The sequence below is a fragment of the Cygnus atratus genome, chromosome 2, assembly GCF_013377495.2.
Source record: "Cygnus atratus isolate AKBS03 ecotype Queensland, Australia chromosome 2, CAtr_DNAZoo_HiC_assembly, whole genome shotgun sequence".
Lineage (NCBI taxonomy): Eukaryota > Metazoa > Chordata > Aves > Anseriformes > Anatidae > Cygnus > Cygnus atratus.
The window spans coordinates 138,577,394-138,597,957 of record NC_066363.1 but is presented as its reverse complement, the minus strand read 5'-3'; the positions used below and the strand labels follow the sequence as shown (position 1 = coordinate 138,597,957).

General features: G+C 39.9%; 1 protein-coding gene across 13 annotated transcripts in view; it reads left to right on the top strand.

Annotated features, from left to right (window-relative positions):
* RNF19A (ring finger protein 19A, RBR E3 ubiquitin protein ligase) overlaps positions 1-16,205 on the top strand; it is a 58,645-nt gene extending 42,440 nt beyond the window's left edge. For all 13 annotated transcript variants that reach the window (XM_035546383.2, XM_035546382.2, XM_050709092.1 and 10 more), the window contains 8 exons: positions 2,473-2,681; positions 4,685-4,829; positions 5,383-5,545; positions 9,815-9,929; positions 11,034-11,195; positions 12,199-12,412; positions 13,419-13,562; positions 13,945-16,205. In XM_035546383.2, the coding sequence (XP_035402276.1) occupies positions 2,473-2,681; positions 4,685-4,829; positions 5,383-5,545; positions 9,815-9,929; positions 11,034-11,195; positions 12,199-12,412; positions 13,419-13,562; positions 13,945-14,635 (1,843 nt within the window). In that variant the 3' untranslated portion in view covers positions 14,636-16,205. The remainder of the gene's footprint in view (positions 1-2,472; positions 2,682-4,684; positions 4,830-5,382; positions 5,546-9,814; positions 9,930-11,033; positions 11,196-12,198; positions 12,413-13,418; positions 13,563-13,944) is intronic.
* The last annotated feature ends 4,359 nt before the right edge of the window (positions 16,206-20,564 follow it).

Here is a 20,564-nt window from a genome sequence, read left to right as displayed (position 1 = left end):
GAGGGTAAGATTAGGTAAATTAGGCTAGATTAGGTAAAAGTGTCTGGACCAGCAGCAGCCTACCTGCAATAGCTTGCCAGGGGACATCAGCAAATAGTTGATGTGTCCAATGGGTAAGGAAACCTCTTGGGCTTTCTTCCAGCCAAATTTTTTGAGGGTTCTGTTTCAACATTGAATTGTCAAATGTCGTTTTTATAAGCCTTGGTGAATCAGTATTCCAAAAGTGGTCCGTCACTTATTCTGCCTGAATTATTTAGGGGTTTTTGCGCTGAGATTTTATTGCTGACATTATTAGAAGAGAGCTGCAGTTCTTAGATTTTTATCTTTGTCAAGCAAAACGTAGATTGGGCAAAAGAGTGCGCATTTTTTGTTCCTGTTCTGCTCCCACCATATATCATTTCTGCAATTAGTTGTCCTTTTCCTGTGTTTTTTTTTTAAACTTGCTGTTACCCTGAGTTCAGTTATTTGTCCCTTCTCTCCTCTCAGCCTAACCAGAACTTCGAGAATTCACACGCCCTGTAAAATGAACGCAGATTAAACCCGTAATCTTGTACAGTTTGACCAAACACTTGTCCTGGTCTAAAAGGTTACTTCCAGAGGTCTGCCAATACATCGGTCCCCAACAGGGAGTGCTTTCAGGGATGTGCCCAGCCCCTGTTAGCCGTGGGAGGCGGGAGATGAATTGGTACTTCACTCAGCAGCCTGAGCTTGAGATGCTTCGATATAACATGAATGAATCGTGGATGTGTCCCTTTGTGCTGAAGAAGCGTTTGGACCAGAGTCGCTTTGTGTACACGCAGAGTAATTAGCTCTTCAGTCGCTCCAAGTGAGGCAAATTGAGCTGATTAACTTGGCAACCGTATAGAAGATTCCAGCAATTACTGAAACAAGTTTTTGCTTGGAAAGTAAATTGTTTGAAAACAGGCGAGCATATGTAATTTTGTGTAGCTACATCATCTGTAAGTGAAAGGTTGAAAACTCCCGTTTGTTTTGCATAGCTTTGAAAGAGGAGCAACCTCCAACGTGCTGGTTTAAAACATTAATAAAATGATATCACATTAACTTTATGGAGCTTCAGATCTATCAACTCTGAAATTAAAATAGCTAAGTTTCAGCTAAACATCTGTGTGGAAATATTTTTTTAGTATCATTACTGAATATTTTACGTGAATTTCGTGCAACTACTATAAATGGGGTGAGGTGTGTTGAAAATTAACGATTCACGCTTAAAATAAAGCTATTTTCATTTGAACAGCCACAAACTTTGGCTCTGCTGTACTTACAGATCTGAAATCTGTGCAGGGCAGCTGTTTGTATGAATAAAACTACACATCTGTTCTAGGTGTTCATAGCAGTGGGCATAGTATTTCTTTTTCTGTTTAAAATAAAGCTATTGCATAAAATCATTGAAAACATTACAGTGGGTAGGAATTAAAGGTGCGTGTATATGTATATGAGTATACATGTATGTATATGCATATATGTATATTCAGCATCAATATTCATTGTAATACACGTGTTTTTTATCATATGAACTTCAGAATTTAAAGCTGATGGAGGAATTAGTTTCAGCTGTGATTTGTGGCAACAACAGCAACAACAGTATCATTGGATAGAATTGGTTATGTGGTGTTTGATCACAAAATAGCACAACAGTTTTGTAAGCCTCAACGTTTGGGGAGCTTTTTGGACTACGATATTGTCAGAGTAAAGGTGGTAGTGATAGCCCAAACTCCTGTCTACTTCTGCATATATAGTTTGAAATTTCAATTTTAAAAATCGGGGTGTTTTAAAAAAAAAAAAAATTGTGCTAACAATTTAGCCAAATCCTTACGTTATAATTCCTCTGTTTTGATATTTTAACATGCAAAGAGTAAGCAAACATCTATTTAATGTAGACAGCAGCGTTCATGGTAGAAGACAACCAGTAAAGTACCAGACTTTCAGGCGATATCAAGTCAGGTGCCTTTTGAGGAGCAGATCACACTATAGATCATAGAAATCATAGAATCATGGATTGTGCAGCAGGGATCATCCTTGAGTAAAGAGATGGTCAAATTTAGCCTGTAGTGACTGGGACACTTCTAAAAGCAGTAACTTTTTCCAAGGTACTTAGACACTTTTTTTTTCTTCCTGCTCTTGTAAACTGTTGTTGTTTTGTGACTTTAAACTTCTCAGCCTTAAATACAATGTGTTTCAGTCCTGCTTGAAGCCATTAAGGCTGGGGAGAGCAAATTGTTGCCTTGATTATAGTATTCCTGTGTAATAGACTCAGTATTCCTGAGTCTAACACCATAGCCATAGACCCGTGGAAGAAAAAGGTGGTAAGGAATTTGTGCTGGCCACATAATGTCACCTCCTGATCTCTACTGCCTTCGTACCTCTTCTGTAGCTCTTCTTAGCTTTAGTCTATAACTAAAACTGATTTTATTAACAAAATTTTCTCTTGTACCCCCCCCTTGATAATTCAAGATACGCTGTGATCGCGTTTGGATGCGCCAGCTGTCCCAAACTTACATGTGGACGAGAAGGCTGCGGGACTGAGTTTTGCTATCACTGTAAGCAGATTTGGCACCCAAACCAGACCTGCGATGCGGCTCGCCAGGAGAGAGCTCAAAGTCTGCGCCTGAGAACAATTCGTTCTTCGTCTATCAGTTACAGCCAGGAATCTGGAGCAGCAGGTATTTATGATCAGGATACTGGGCTTGTAAAATATCTTTCTGCTGCGTTTGCACAATTAACTTTGAAAAGGAAAGAACTGAATGGTAGCTTGGTAGATGCTAACTCCTTTGTGTTTCAGAAACACAAAATATGCAATTTTAGGATTCATGTCAAATTTTTGATGTTAATATTTCAAGTACTCTGTGACCAGAGCACCTGACTTCGACCCTAGAGGCATGTCAGCATTTTAAATTCTTACTTTATAGCTGAGAAATGGAAACTCTTAGGAGCTTGGTGCAAAGCATTCTCTGTGTTTGACAGGCTGACTTTATTAGCTCTATCCCTTACACTCTGGGAACATGCATTTTCTACACTGTAGGTGAAATTTCACAAGGATACTACTACTAATAAATGCTTTTAAAATAAAACCCCACAACACTAATTTTCTGCTTCCAGAAGAGACTGTTAGGCTGAGGCCAGCTCTGATGTTTGACACCTATGTTTGTTATTTTTTTCCTTATGAGTAGGCTACTCCCTGTTCACAGGGAGTTACCTAGTTTGTTTTTCAATAAAATGCTCATTTTTCTTGGCTATCAGAAACAAAGCAATTCCAGCTTCTGAAAATCGTGACTTCTTCATAACTTAGAAAAAAAAAAAGGGGGGGGGTGGGGGGGGTAGATAAACTCTTCAGAGCAATATGTTGCAGCGTGAGAGTCCAGTTTGCTATGGATGAGATTTGGCCTCACGTTTCACCACACTCTGATTTATTTGGCAGCTTTTGTCTGGCTGAGCAAACAAAGTACATGTTTTGGGGAAAGAGCTTCTTGCAACTTGAATGTAGTTAGAGCTGTCATTCTACAATCCAGCCTTAGCCTTGGGAGTCTTTAATTTGTTGTTTGTGCTGCCTTGTTTTAAATGAGGCGCACCGTCTTGCCTTAAATTGGCATATTGCTCTGGTGTTCAAATGAATTTTAAAATAAACTTTAAATAAATTAGTATGCTGTCTCCTTTCCTTTCCCTTTCAGTCCCTGCTAGCTTGAACACCAGTAGCTCTGCCACATCCATGCTCAGTTTAGTTGTGTCTCTTCCCATCTGGGAATAGCTAGTGCATCCTTTCAGCTGCTCACTGTCCAGCTGCACTGGAGTTGCTAGAGTTGATTTCTGCCAGTTCCTCACCTCTTGGGATATTCCTTACACCAGGTATAAGCTGCATCCCTCTTCTCCTTTTATCCCCACTAGTAGCACAAAGGTAGGAAACCGGAACTTCTGCATGAGGAGCTGCAAGTTAGCTTCAGCTGCTGTGTATAAATAGCTTGGCTCAGAGTGGACATGCTAACCAGTGATGTAAAGGAACGAAGATCACAACTGTGATTGTGTCAGCATACAAGTATTTCACTGTTGCGCAATGTCCCCTTGTTTGCTAGTGATAGGGCTAGCTGCTTGACTACAATTTTTAAATATTTGTCTTAGGAACAAGGAGAGCCTCTGGAATTTTCTTATTTCTACAACAGTTTTTTTTTCTAGGCAATAAGTATTTCTCTTCTGTGAAGAGAAATCAAGAAGAGAGTGGTGATGCCAAAGAAATGCAGAAGGGGAGATGGAAGTATGATAAGAAATAACATAGTGGAGTCAAGCAAAATATTCATAACAGCATGAAATGTAAAAAAAGGATTATATTTAAAGAGTGTGCTGTCAGTCCTGTATTAACATAAAAGTTTAATGTCTGACTCTAATGTGTATATATTGCATTAAGCTTAGAAAATCCTTGAACAGTGTGTGCATTAACTATTCAGTTACTCAAATGTGATCTAATACACCTTGTTTTGATTAGTATCACTTGGTCCATGGTTTACAAATAGTTATCAAAGAAGTCACTGCAAAACCACGATTTGTAAAGAAAACTTACAATAAACTTTTTCCGTTTTTCAGATGATGGTTCGATCAGCTTTCCCAAATATCTGTATTTTGATTAAATCTGTCTGCCTAAAGAACTGATGCAATCTTAATATTCATTTTTAAACAGCTGATGACATAAAGCCATGCCCACGCTGTGCTGCTTATATAATAAAAATGAATGATGGAAGCTGCAATCATATGACTTGTGCTGTCTGTGGCTGTGAGTTCTGCTGGCTGTGTATGAAAGAGATCTCAGATTTACACTATTTAAGGTACATCCAAAAAAAAAAAAAAGATCTGTATGGTTGGTAACTTATTTTTTTAAAGTACATAGAAGTAGATTCCTAAGTGTTATAAGTCTGGCTTTCTTCCTGTTGGAGTACAGAATCAAAGTTGAAGTATCTGTCTGAGGATTAAGTTAGTTTCAATGCAAGTACTTAAATTAGTACATTGTTGTTTTATTATAAAATATTTTTCGTGCATGCAATGTGTACAACAAATGAAGTGTTTTAGATGGACATAACCACTGTTTTTACTGACATCTTAATACTGCTGAATTGTGTTTACATAAAGTAGCACAAGAACTCTGATTATGTTGTGTTACGTGTGAACCACAGATTAGCACGTGGTAATCTGCAATATGCTTCTCTACGTTTCAAAATATACTCCAAAGCCACTCCTAGAAATCTGAAGAAATAACTAATAATTCGGTGTCTGTTAGTTGAACCTAAGAACAATAATTTTGTAATTAGAGAAAAATTTAGTACCGTATAGTTATGTCAGTTTACTTGCAATTTCTTTACAGTTTTCCTACTTTTCTCTTAGCCCATCAGGTTGCACATTTTGGGGAAAGAAACCATGGAGCCGTAAGAAGAAAATACTGTGGCAACTCGGGACGCTTGTTGGAGCTCCTGTAGGAATTGCATTAATAGCTGGCATTGCTATTCCTGCTATGATTATTGGAATTCCTGTGTATGTGGGACGGAAGGTAAAATACTACGTTCAGTTGGTTGTCTTCACCAGCCTTTTTGAAAAAAGAGAAACAATAAAAGACAAATTATTTAAGAAAAGGTTGATGTCAGTTGCACAGGAGAAAGTGTTTTTAAGAAAGTAGTTGATCTTATAAACAGGTAGAACAAAATACTGAAAAAGGATTTCTGTATTTTGCCATGGGAGTTCTTGTATGCTTTTTCAAAATTGCTGTCTTTAATCTCTGGTTTCCATTGTGTTCATTCAAACTAAACAATATTTAGAGAGAAGGAAGGCAAAACTAGAAAAACTTTTTTTGTAGAAACAGGTAATTACCAGTATTTTAACATACAGTTCTACTAGTACAGGTTTGTGCATGCATACACACGTTTCAGCATTTATATTTGGCACCTTGTAAATTGCCCCAGGCCAATCCACCCTGTGCAACATGGGCAGGGACATCAGCCACTAGAACCCATTCAAAAGGGCCCAAAGCCCCATCCAGCCTGGCCTTGAGCACCTCCAGGGATGGGGCATCCACAGCTTCTCTGGGCAGCCTGTGCCACTGCCTCACCACCCTCTGAGAGAATTTCCTCCTTATATCTAATCTAAATCTTTCTTTTAGTTTAAAGTATTTCCCCCTTGTCCTATCCCTACACCCCCTGACAAAGAGTTGCTCTCCAGCTTTCCTGCAGGCCCCCTTTAGGCACTGGAAGGCTGCTGTAAGGTCTGCCCAGAGCCTTCTCTTCTCCAGGTTGAAGATACCCAACTGTCTTCATAGGAGAGGTGCTCCAGCCTTTTGATCATACTCATGGACCCAGTGATCTCTTGAGGTCCCTTCAGACCCCTCCGATTCTGTGATTCCCTTCGATTCCCTTCCTTACCCACCAGCTCTGTCTTAGAAGGCCACCAGATTTGTCAGGCGTGATCTGCCCTTAGTGAAGCCATGTTGGCTGTCAGCAGTCATTTCCTTGTCCTCCATGTGCCTTAGCATAGTTTCCAGGAGGATCTGCTCCATGATCTGGCCAGGCACAGAAGTGAGACTGACTGGCCTGTAGTTCCCCAGGTTTTCCTTTTCCCCTTTTTAAAAATGGGTTATGTTTCCTATCTTCCAGTCAGTGGGAACTTCACCGGACTGCCATGACTTCTCAAATATGATGGATAGTGGCTTAGCAGCTACATCTGCCAGTTCCCTTAGGACCTACAGATGCATCTCATCAGGTCCTGTGGACTTGTATGCCTTCAAATTCCTTCGATGGTCTTGAACCTGATCTTCTACAGTGGGCAGTTCATTTTCCCAGTCCCTTCCTTTGCCTTCTGCAGCTTGTGCTGTGTGACTAGAGCACTTTCTGGTAAATACTTGAGGCGAAAAAAGTAGTTCAGTACCTTAGTCATCATACCTACTTTGGTGTTTTCCACTCGGAGTACAGCAGTGAAGCTGAGCTTTACTTCTGCTCGGTTAAACGAAAGGGTGATCCTCTTCATATAAATACCTGTTGACTCTTTCTCAACAAGGTGCTATTTTGATGTTGTGTATTCCAAAACCTGTACCCTTTTTCGCAGTACTGGTACTTCAAGCAATTGGTCTCCTCCTAAGCGACATAGTGTGCCTATTCCCATTGTGCTGTATCCAACTGTTCCAGGGCATTTTTTCAGTTTAAGACTAGTCTGAGTTCTGGCAGTCTCATAGCCCTGATAGGTTGGTATTGTCCTGAAAGAGGACAATAGAAATGCTTTCCTCCTTCCGTCTTCCAAGTTAATGAAAATGGTGAAAATACTCTTGGATTCAGAGCACATCTCTTGGAAGGAAGAACAGGAGAAAGAGTTTCAATTTGGTGAGATAACAACAACAACAACAAAAAAAACACAGCCTAATGAGAAATCTGATGTTTTTCTGTCAGCTTTACACGAAGTTAATAGTTCTTTTCTCCAGACTGGTTTTTTTTTTTTTTCCAGTCTGGACCATTATAAAAAGCATCATGTAAGAAAACTTCAAAATTTGCAAGTCTGTGTGTGGCATCTGCTTCGCCCTGTCCTCAAGGCCAGTCATCCTCTCACTGAAGAAAACAAAACTGATCTGCTACTGATTTTTTTTTCTCAAACCTTTCTGAATAATAAATTTGTAAAATTATTAGTGACTTTGAAATTGGGCCTGATAAGATATTTTTCAGATCTGCTCATGCAAGTATGCTCTAATGTGCTGTTTTCCTACAGATCTTACTCCTTTGTCACCAATCACCTGTCTCACAGGTAATCTTTAGTGACATCTGAAGGGGGGGAAAAAAGGCCTCCAATTTAGTCTGCTAGCTCTTCGTTTTTGTTAAATAGCAAACTGATCTATTTTGGTCTTCCTTTTACTAGTGGTGTACTTTTAGAATAATTTCTTGTTAGCTTTGGCCCTTGCTCTTTTATTTCCTCTATCTTAACCTTTCTGACTTTGTCTTGACACCCTCATGCTGTTCCTTTGTACTTGTTGAAAGTAATCTGACCTACTTTCCTTTTTTTAATGCTGCTGCTTCTTCAGTGAAGGAGGCTACTTTGTTCTTTTGCAACATTTTCTTCTGCACTGGGAGAGTTCGTGCTTATATTTCTATAGTTTCCTTAAGGAAGCACTTGTTATTCTCACTCATTTTCATAGATACATATCTGGTAACCTACCAGTTTTCTGCTGTGATTGAAATCCCTCTTCTTTTGGCCCAGTGTTCTTTCTTAGGTATTCTTTCTTTCCTCAGAATTCTCTTATCTCATTGTTATTATTACCAATGTAACCCTCTGTCTTCATGTTTTTAATGAGTTTCCCCTCTGTAACCATCCCTTCCATTCCTTTTTGTTGCTTCGCGTTTAAGGACTCCAGAACCCTTGCAGACTGGTGTTTTTTTTTTTTTTTGCATATTCCTTTTGTTTTGGGTAGTTAAAATTGCCCATACCAATAAAATTCAGTGCCCGAGATGGTCCTGCTTAACGTCTGACGGAGACCCGTAAAACCTGATATTTCTGAATTTGTAATTCCTACACACGTATGCTGTGAGAGTATTCATGTTCAATTTTTCCTTTTAATCTGTACCTGCAGGCCTTACAGGTATGTTCCACACTCAAGTTCCCCCTCGTTCCATGCTGTTCTCTCAGAGCAAGTACATGCATTCTCATTGTATAGAAACGCAGTGTCGTCTCCTTTTCCTTGCCTGCCTTCCCTGAACAAGTTCTTACTTTATTCCAGAATGAGAACTACCCTATTAAATCTCAAATTGAAACTATAGAGAGCATAACATGTAATAAAGTTTCCAGTTCAACTTACATTGTCATTCTTCTTTCAGTAGCATATCAGTACAAAAATATTGTGATTGTCCTCTTGTTGTTCTAATGTGTTCTTCCTTAGATGTACTGAGGATTAACATAGCCTCATGACAACCATTGAGATACTGACCTGTTGTTCATTTGTAATAATATCTTAACCGAGAATGCTGACAAATGAAGCACATATGGCTAAAAAGCCATGTTTCCTGAGAGCTGAATAAAACAAAAAAGTAGGAAATCTCTGTAAAAGTGATCTTTGAAGGCCTTTGATACTTGTGTGGCTGCAGATAAATTTGCTGCAGATAAATTTGAGATGGTCACACTTCATGATTAGGGCAGACTTGAACCATCAGTAAGGGTTTTGGATAGCAGATCCTACAGTAGATAACAGTACTGCTAAGACTCAGGTTTGCTAAAATATTCCCTACCTCGACAGCTTGTCATGAGAAGGTGCCAGAGCAATGTAGTCCTTGCTGTTCTTCCCTCCAGGTTATGTTTGGTGAAGGCTACCTTACCACAAGATTTTCATGATGTTATTTCAAGCTGTTTCCACAGAGCTAATCTGTGAAAATTTCACACTGTATTGTTCAAGGGAAAGATGACAGAATCAGAAGGGTCAGTTTGCTCAAGGGTGGTAGTTCTTTGATCCAGAAAATTGTTGACTTTTCCCAACCATGTAAGGTAGAGTAATGATTCAACAAATAAACCGAAAAAAGCTGTTCAGTGTTTTAGCTCTCTTTGCTTGAGGCTGAAAGTAAATGTTTAGTTGCTGAATTGGGGGGATTTCTAACTTTTAAGACAGTTGTGTAAAATTGAGTATGAATTCTCTTGTTCTTTGAGAAAGGCTAAGAAATAAATCACGACATAGAACATTGTCTATATGGAAGAGAGCAGGATATAGGTTCCAAACCATGTTAGCTCTTCTATCGTTGCAACAATGTATTATTGATTATTATTATAATACTCTAAAAACCCTTTCTTTTCTTCTCTCAAGATTCACAATCGATACGAAGGCAAAGACATTTCAAAGCACAAGCGAAATTTGGCCATAGCAGGTGGTGTAACCCTATCTGTAATTGTTTCTCCAGTTGTAGCTGCAGTAACTGTAGGTAAGCAAATACTTCTGTTTTGTATATTGGTAGCACCTTGCAACCAGAGTTGTATAAACACTTGTGAATAAAACCCAGATAAGCCTGATAGCTTTCTTTTGCAGGTGAAGAAACCAAGACGTAAAAAACACATGAAGTGTCTGAGGTTATACATACATATTCATAAAACTGACATATTTAAAGCTTTTTCTTAAATGATTGACCAAAAAAAACCTGCTGCAGAGTGTGTTCATATTTGAAAAATTTCATATCAAGCTTTTCTCAACACAGAAGAAAAATAGTCTGTTACTTTTAACATTACAGTAGTTGATAAACCTCTTGTTATGCACTGGGAGTCAATTTGAATTTTACCATTTTTTTTCGTAAGGACGTGGAGGATGGCATTTGAGGAAGATCTGGCTCTGTATTATGACATATTCATCTTCTTACCACATAGCTCCAAGATCACTGTAAACAAACCCTGATTTTGAGACCCCAGTTTGATTCATTGTGCCATTTTTCAGTCAGACATCTTTCTGTACCTTCTGTGTGCTTCCATCCGCAAAGTCTTAGAATGGCTTAATTCATATGCCCGAGGAATAACTTTCATAGGCCACTCGAAGTGATGGGATAAATGTGCACATATATGTGTGCTTCTTAGCCCACGGTTCTTTCCACTGTGTTCCCTCTGCTCCCTGCCCCCAGAATTTAAGGAAAATTTATATAGTTCTTAAATGGAATTAGTATGATTCAGAAAATATAAAAGATCCTATGGTAATAATGAGGTTAAGTCCTATTAAATCAATAGCAAAGCCCTGTCTGACTCCAGTGAATGCAAAATCCAATAGAACTTGCATGAACTTTAAATATGAAATATTTTAATTTTGTTTATAAAAGATGTTCCAGGCCTACTGGAAGTATTAGTTCACCCAGTGTTATGCTTCTCTACCTACTGATACTTCACTGTCATTTCAGCTAGTGATTTATTGGTGCTTCTTAATTTTGGCCCCTCCTGGTTTCTTTCAGGTGTGAATTACTTAAGTAATCACAGAGTATGAGATCACTGTTATGAAAGAGTGCAAAATATAAGTTACGTTTCATAAAAGACTGTACTTCCCTCTGCAGGTATTGGTGTTCCTATTATGCTGGCGTACGTGTATGGAGTCGTTCCAATTTCCCTCTGCCGAAGTGGAGGTTGTGGCGTTTCAGCAGGCAACGGGAAAGGTGTCAGGATAGAATTTGACGATGAAAATGATATAAATGTTGGTGGAACAAATGCAGCTGTAGGTAAGAAAAATGTTCAATTTTCTGTAAACTGGGGCTTTGTGACTTGTATTTGATGGCCTCAGATACCCAGAGTACCTATTTGCAGAAGAGGTACTGCACAGTCAGGACCACCTCCATACTTCGCTGAAAGATCAGCTCTCAGATGATGGTAGCTGCTCTGCGTTCATGTTCTGCTGTGCTGTAATTGCAGCACCGGCTCACTTGGACGTAGAGCGAGACAATCACAGTCTTCTTGTGTTTTTGTCCAGCTTCTGACACAGAACTAAGTGAAAGGTAAGAGCAGGAACATTTTAATTTTCTAGAATCCAGTTTTGCACTTTGATCAGTATGACTGAAAGGTACCTGAGCTTCCCACTTCTATTTTACTTCCTCTCTAATGGCCAGCAAGATCTTGAAAGTGCAGAACTGGAGGACAGCGCATCCACTGCTTTATCTTCTGTTAAAAACGATTAAATGATCTTTTTTTAAAAAAAGCAAAAACATATTTTCTTTTTTAAAGTCAGTTTTCGGAATCCAAATTCAAAGTAGCCATGCATTAAAGCTTTACTTGCCCATTTTAACCAAAACCAGACTCATGTAATGTCCATTCCATAGGTAAAATTTTTAAGATAAAATCAAAGCTGCTTTTTTCAGAATACTGGTTTGTGGAAGCTTGCTGGGTTTCATCTGTTTATCTATAATACTAACTAAATACTTGCAGCTGCTGATCTGGTGCTTTTTTTAAAAATTGTGTAGCAATATCCTTTGACGTTGGGTCTCTCCATGTTCCTTGACTCCATATTGCATGTCCTACCCATGGTTAACTTTTCAGTGTCTTTAGTACGTCATACCAGGCATAACCATTATAGCAACTCCAAGAAAGGTCCAATTTTCTTTGACAAAGTTATTTTATTTTATAAATCCTTTTTCTCAGCGTAACTCCAGGGACAATTTCCATGGTTATGTTCTAGAAAGTATTAAGTTCTGCTTCCAGGAGTAACAAGCCTTCATTCTTTCTGTCTAGACACCACTTCAGTAGCAGAGGCACGCCACAACCCCAGCATAGGTGAAGGGAGTGTCGGAGGACTGACCGGCAGCTTGAGTGCAAGTGGTAGCCACATGGATAGAATAGGAGCCATCCGAGACAACCTCAGTGAAACTGCTAGCACCATGGCCCTGGCTGGAGCCAGTATAACAGGGAGCCTCTCAGGAAGTGCAATGGTTAACTGCTTTAACAGGTAAGTGACATTCTTCTGACATGTAGTATCCACCTCTTAATGTAAGCAGAGAAAGTTGTGTTACTAGGTTTCTTGATGTGTTTTTTTTTTTTTAATTTAAGTGGTTCCTATTAAAAAGCACGGTCTCTGAGATAGAATTTGTCCATGACAAGCTTATTGATATCCAAAAGATGCTTCTAGACCATGGTCTTCAAAGAGTTTGCATTTTTTCCTTCTTCCCAGGAGGGCAGCCCCTACCCAGGAGGCACCTCACATTTAACACAACCGTGGCCTCTAACAGGAGAGCTGTCTCGGTGCATCTCATGGCAGTCAGAACTTCTGGCTTGTTCAGTAATCTGCAAATAGCAAATTGTCCCTTCTGAGCACCTCAGCCTTGCCCAAGTGACATCTTTTTGTCACCTAGGTGCTCAGTGCCTTCTGTGAATCGGGGTCTTACTGTACGTTTTGGCTGTCCTGTATGCTGAAGAGACAGAGTATCTGGAAAGGATACTCCTTTTTAGGGATCAGGATGGAATTAGCTCCTTAAGAAAATGAGTAGTGTTTGGCACCTGGTTTAAGTAACTCAGAAGTCCAGGCTACGTAGAAAAAGGAAATTGTTGCAATAAATAAAATGCAATATAAAGCAGAGTAGAGAACACAGTTCTCTGACAGTTATTTCATCAGTAATAATTTGCAGCTGTGGAAACATGGGAACTGTCTTGAACTTATGTATCCTTCTGATTGCTTTGTCCATTTTTTTTTTTTTTAGACGACCATACGTTATCTGCAAAAGAACTGTAGATTAGTCTGAAAGTTGTTCTTGTAAATCTCGGGGAGGAAAGCATCCAGAAACTGTTTTTACATGCAACATTTTGCTCTGTTGGGAATTTCATCTATTTTGGGTTTTAACTAATAAACTGTGCTTACTACTGAATGGGGGAGAAATTTTACAAGGTGACAGTAATTTTCAACTAGGGTGCTTTAACTGTGGTAGCAGTATATATAACTTTTTTTCTTTCTCTCCAAGACTGGAAGTACAAGCAGATGTGCAGAAAGAACGATACAGTCTGAGCGGAGAATCTGGCACGGTGAGCTTGGGAACAGTTAGTGATAACGCCAGTACCAAAGCGATGGCAGGATCCATTCTGAACTCCTATATCCCTTTGGACAGGTAAGAGAAATGTGCTAAAAACAGAAGATTAATAAACCTTGCTTATTAAAGGATCTTCTAAGCATGCCTCATCTGATCTACTTAAAACTTTGAAGCTACAATTTTTTTGTTAGAAATTGAATTATGTATGATTGCTTGTATTTGCCAAGGTTATTTCCAAAGAGGAACACACAGTCATCGTAGCTCAGTAAAGCATTTGATCTTTCAGACTGCGTGCTTCTGTTTGGGCTGTTTATTTGGTTAAACGCTTTTCCTAAAATAAGTTACATCTCTGTAACTTTCTTCTGCTCTATGTATTTTGGAAAGCAGCAGGAGTTTGTTTGGCGACGTTGGCTGGCTTGTCTTAGATGACCAGATATACTCACAGGTTTTCTTGTTCTAGGGAAGGCAACAGTATGGAAGTACAAGTGGATATTGAATCAAAGCCAGCCAAATTCAGACACAACAGTGGAAGCAGCAGTGTTGACGATGGCAGTGCTGCAGGTCGTAGTAATGCTGGCTGTTCCACGGCCTGCGTGCCAGAAAGTAAATCTAGTGCCACCAAGTGGTCCAAAGAAACAACAGCAGGAAAAAAATGTAAAGGTAAGCTGCGAAAGAAGAGTAGCATGAAGATAAACGAGACAAGAGAGGACATGGACGCTCAGCTGTTGGAACAACAAAGCACAAACTCCAGTGAATTTGACTCTCCCTCTCTTAGCGATAGTATTCCATCTGTAGCAGATTCTCACTCGAGTCATTTTTCTGAGTTCAGTTGCTCAGATATGGAAAGTATGAAAACTTCCTGTAGCCACGGTTCCAGCGACTATCACACTCGCTTTACCACGGTCAGTGTTCTCCCAGAGGTGGAAAACGACCGCTTGGAAAACTCTCCCCAGGCAAGTGGAATCCCCGCGCCTGTTCCAGCAGCCCCAAGCACTGATGTTCCACAGCTGAGTTACATCGCTGAGGAAAGCGTTAATAATGCATCTGCGACAGATGGAGAGTTAGTTGTTGGTGAAACGCTGAAAGAAACAAACAACAACCATTCACAACATGCTGCGGAATTAAGCACTGCTATCCAGACTGAAATTTAAGCCAAAAAGTGCTGCAAAAACGTATTTACCACTAACAAACCCTGCCTGAAAGCTGGTTGAATTACATGTGATGACTTGCGTAAGTTTCAGGTGACCAGCAGAAGCAAGGTTTTGATACAACTGTATTTTATATATACCTGTCTAATAAAGAAGAGTACTTCATATGGATCCTAGACCTGTGTGAAGGGGCACGAAGGCTTTAACAAGTGCATTACAGCAGTACAAATACATCCATGTTTTTTTATTTTTTTGCCACGACTTTGCTTGAAAGCATATGCTTGGTGTACTTAGATAAAAAATAAATAAAAAAATTGGGTAATCGTTAATATGTTAAATGCTAAAATGAATACTGTGTCCTGCACTGTTCACTTGAAAAATAGGGGGTTTGGGATAAATGGGTGTTAGCTGAGCATTAGTGACTTAAAACCATTCTAGTGTGAACTCTAAGGGAAGCAAAAGTTTTGCAGAGACCTGTCCAAACATCTTCCAGCAGTGAATATTCATAAGGATCGTTTTGTTTCATAACTGGACACACTATTTAGAATGCATGTAGAATGAATTGCGTGTCTTCGGGTGGATGTAGCCTGTGTCAGAAGCGTTTGCGTGTACACTTTGAGCAAGGTTACGGCATTTTACATAGTTTTGAAACAGAAGAAATTGGTACTTAATGCGTGGTGGAATGGAGACATCACCAGTGAAGAGCAGTGGGGTCACTTATTTATTCATGCAACCAACCATGCAGCAGATAAGGCTACTATATATCGTGTAAAACCTGTAGAATAACAATCCATTGATTTATAAGCATTGTAGAAAAGCAGATGCAGTCACCTTTCATGAGGGGGGGAAAATGGTGCCCCATCCATTCTTGGTGCCTTCGGAAAAGACTAGGTTTGAAGTGCCTGGTCGTTTGAGGATTTTACTGTAATGTTTTCCAGAACGTCCTCTTTGGCCACCTTCAATCACAAAATAAAATTCTAGTGAATAAAATGACTGTGGTAGATAAATGTATAATAATAATGAAGTATTAGCCTACCAAAGACTCACTCAGGCTTTCGTGAATGACGTTCACGTGACATCTCGTTGCAAGACGTGCATACCTGCAGTCCCAGAATCAGAGTGCAGTGCAATGACTGCCCACGTGCAAAGATGGGTTCCAAATATGCTGGCTTTTTTTTGTTTCTTTTGCATACGGAAGATGTACAGCTGAACACAAGCTGAAGTTGGCCAAAGCGCCTGCACTGTTAATGTTTTTTTTTTTTTTGCTATGTAAATCACTAAAAATGGGAAAAGAAATTGTGAATATCAGAATAACAGTTAACAATGTTCTGTCTTGTGTTTCATGTATTGCCATTATGGTGCTACTGGAAGTTTGGTTGGATAAAAAGAAAATGCCATGTGCTGCAGTCCTCTTCCATGACTTACCCTCACCGGTTTCATTAATATGCTTATAACACTAGTGCCAGTTATGTTATTTGATAATGCTTGTTACAGTATTTGTATATTTGCAATTCAGTTTTGCTCAATAATATGCGTGTAAACTGCATATCTGAAATAAATGTCTAAATGCTGACTTCTAGTGCTCCTTGGTTTAGCGTGCCGAGAGCCTTGTAAAAATGCCTGTGTTCCCAGAGGGCACTTCTTTCTGTAAGGTGCTGACTGCTGTCATCTTTTGCCTTTAATTTAAATTTTGTTTGGCGTGCTTTGAAAGTGGAGTGCTCTGATATTTGGAAATACAAGATCTGAAGACGGTTATGTTTTTGTGCAAGACTTCAGCCTCATTTCTTTTCATCACACAGAAGGGCAGTCTGAGCTGCCTGCAGGGCAGGACAGTGATTTTCAGAGAGGATGTGGCTCTTGCAAGCAAATCATTCTGGTTAAAAATGCACCATCTGGTACAAGTGGACAGGCTGTGGTTGTATTGCTGAGCTAGACTGAACCCTAATTTCTCCTGTATCTAAATGGACACTCATCAATTCACACTGCCTATAAGATGTTTGTTCTGAAACACTGCAGATTGCCCAGTATTTATGGTTAAAAAATGGTATTTTTTGGCTGAGCTCGAGTGTTCATTAGGTTTGTTTTCTCACCTGCATTTTGACAGGCTCAGGAAGTAAAAAACCAAAACTGATTGGGGTGCTGTGACGCACGGATCCCAAACCCATGCGTAAGCTCTGTTGATAACAGATTGAATAACGAGATAACTTGGCTGGGTCAACCCTAAATCATTAAAAAGCATCAAGTTTTTTATATTGTTTCCAATAGTGGATGCTCCAGGAGAGAATAAAAAATGGGATGAGTGAAACCTAGCGTACTCTAGAAATGGTAGCAAGGCATAAAGGCAATTTTTGCCATAGCGTCAGACACTTTTTCTAGGGTGGATAGTGTTAAGACTTCTTTAGTGCTTTATTCTGGACTGATATTTTTCCTCCCAGTCTGAATGCTTTTAAAAATACGTTGCTACTGAAGAGTAAGGTGTTGAATTAGGTTCAGCATTTACTGAAGCATTTGCTGTTAATCTTGTAATACCGGTTTGTGAATTCTGATATAATTTTTCATACCTGTATAGAATCTCTCAGTTATGATCATGAATTAAAGTATTCACTGATTCCTGTAGGTAGAGGCTGGAGAGTGAAGTCAGGGTAAAACACCACTGACTTGGTGAGCTGCCCGTGCTTCTGTCGTTGTACGTGCCACAAGTTCAGTTTTTGTGGGATCTCCTCTGACAACCTGCAGGCAGTCACCTTAAGCCAGAAGTTACTTGCTCCTTCCCGCAAAGCAGGAGGTGAAACTCCCCTTTTGGATTCTATTTTCACTTTAGTTTTGAATCTGATGCCTTATGCAGTAGCGATATAGTTCTTGTTGGTGTCTCCAGCTCTGAAAATGTCTGGCTTGGCTTTGTCCAGTGTATTTATGAAATGACAAGAGCATGTCAATTTACAGTAATGCAATCTAGAGCTTGCAGCAGGGAACTGGCGTTGGAGGACGTATTTTGTTCTGTTCTTAAACCTAACGTAATCTCTCAGTACCTCTGTTTTGCTGTGCAGGAAATTGAAAACATGGCTTGATCCTGTAAATAAGCTTTATCAAATGGTAGTATTATTTTCAGTCACTCTGAAACCATCTTTGATAATTTATATTCACATTAAAATGTAGTTAATAGAGTTAGGTTTTTTTTTTTTTAGCAGAACAGTTGTGCAGATTCATCTTGTCTCATTCTTTATTCAGCGGTAGTATTTCATATGTGAGGCAATCCAAACAGCACTAATAAATTTAATGCAGCAGTGAATTGTTTAGAATCTATTAAAAAAAAAAAAAAAGAAGATATATCAGCGTATTGATGGAATGTTCTAAGTGTATTGAGGAGAAGATGCCTCTCATGTAGAGAATTACCGAAATAGAAATTCACTTAAGCAATGGGTTTGTTCTTGCACTGAAATAAACTACAGAAGTCAATTCCCTTGAAATAGCCATCTGCTCTCCCAGTGGGCTGGTAGTTTTTCGGGTATTTTTTTGCAATCAGGGCGGTGAGGCCCTGGCACAGGCTGCCCAGAGAAGCTGTGGATGCCCCATCCCTGGAGGTGCTCAAGGCCAGGCTGGATGGGGCTTTGGGCAACCTGGTCTGGTGGGAGGTGTCCCTGCCCATGGCAGGGGGCTGGAACTGGGTGGGCTTTAAGGTTTTTCCCAACCCAAACCGTTCTGATTCATGGTTCCTGGACAGTTTGACTAATTTATGACAGATTATGAACCTCGAGGAAATTGTTTCTAACCTCTGCCATATCAGAGAGTACTTGAGATAGTGCTGCAATTTTAAATAGATAAAAACTGCTGCGTAAGCTTTCTGACCAGTCCGCAGATTTTTTTTCTGGATTGAAGCATCTGGCCTTGTACATCGCTTCCTTTCATTGAATCAGTGTCACTAAACTGTGTGTGTGAAAGTACGAGCTTTTTTTTTTTTTTTTTTAAACTGATCGGTGAACATTTTGACTATGACGTATGTCTCTTCCCTCCCAGTAACTTCTCATTATGCAAATCCAAAGTAATTTTTAAATAGTTGCCTACTGAGTAATGCCATCAGTTTCATGGGTAATGATGCTTTATGAGGATAACCATGGAGATGGTTGAAAATTAAGTAGAGTTAATGAACTTAAAAATAATTTCCAGATTAAAAAGTCTATTGTTCTAGGTGTTTAGGAGATTGATTTTAGCTGCCTCATGAGAAAAAGCTGCATGTTACAAAATTGTCTACTTAAATTTACACATAATATTTAAGCCAAATCATATTGGGAAGTGGGAAAAAGGGTACTGAGGAGAAAATAAATACAGAAGAGGTGAAAATAAGGAACGCTCCTGAGGATGTGTTTGGAAAGGAAAGTTGTATCTCAACTGGGTTTTCGGTCCAGGTGCGCAGGCATGCTCTGATGACAGGTTGGTAGTGTTTGGAGCGGGCATCCTTGCCTCCATCACCCTGGTCTCAAGAAATGAGAAGGTGTCAAAGAGCGGAGACAGCCGGGACGCGAATGTGCGCGGGGAGGTGGAGGAGAGCAGCTGCTCAGCTGGTTTTGTACTTGTTTCCTTCCAGATGAGCAGCGATGGCACACCGCTAGAAAAGGCAGCGGCGTTTCGTGATACCTCTGCCTTGGCTGGGGGCTGGTCAAGCTGCAATTACAGCTGTCAAGTTGCCATTTTAAAGATTTCCAGAACGGTAGAAGTTCTTAGTGGAGCTGATGCTTCATGCACGTGGTCTTCTGAGGCACAATGAGCTGATGTTGCCGTAGGCACAAAAAGGTGCTGAGACGAGTCCTGACCAGGACACGTTAGTCCCTTTTTTTTTACATGAGCTAGAGTTTTGCACACAGAAGCATCCCTGCTTCGGGCTGTAGCTGTATGAAGGGTCCCCTGCTAAGAGAATGAGAGCAGATGGCACCAGGAAACCCTGGGGCTGTGCTGCAGGAAGCCTCTCTGAGTCGCTGCTTTTAGACCTCCTCGTCATTGAATTCAGATGGACTTATTGCTAAAATAGCTTACTTAACATGGCAATTGATCTTCCATACTTGATTAGATTGAAACAGAGGTATTTAAGGTGCCCTTGACTACTAGATAGGAACAGCAATAGAGTTGTATTTGAGGCTGTTGAAAATTTTAGAGTCAAGACCCAAACTGCTGAGTTGTCAGGGATTTCATGGTTTAAGAACTATATATAGATGTATATATATAAAATATATATATATAGTTTTTCCAGAGGAGGCAGAATTTATGTATGTATTATGCATTTTTAAATGATTTAATTCTATTTCTCTGCGGTTCAGGGCCGAGCAGTGGCTAGGTGACCAGTGCTGCACAGGCAGAGACCTGGTAACTCAGGGAGGGGTTTTGGATAAGCATTTAACACTTCTCCAGCCAGGCATCAGGGTCTGATAGCCTGCTCCGAGCTGTTTCTCACCCCAGCACCTGCCCATAGCCCTTGGGTGGCTGCAGCGCATGGTCTGTGAGCACGAAGACAGCACCAGAGCAGCCTGTAGGGCCCTTGGCCGGAAAGGACACTCAAAGAAAAAGCAGGAGCCTGGATGGGTGAACAGCCAACTCTTTTCGGAGGCTGACAATTACAAAATCCATTCACATCAGCTAATTTTTCTTCTGTTGGTTTTGTATTATTATGCTTTCTTGCATCAAGCATTTTAAAGGACATTGGTGTCTCTAAAACCCTGCACATCGTGTCCCATGCTGCCACAGCATTCTATTTTGGTTCCTCTGAGTTCTGTTGACTCAAGTCATAAATCTTGACTTACAAGTGGGGAAGGAGTTTTGTTCCTGCTGCTCAAAATATGTATTTTGTTTATTTTAAGAAACAAGTCTAAATAGTTCAGCTTGCACCCTTCAGCAAGGCCTAGTGGACACAAAGAGTAAGTAACCCTTTTTGTTACGTGTGCAC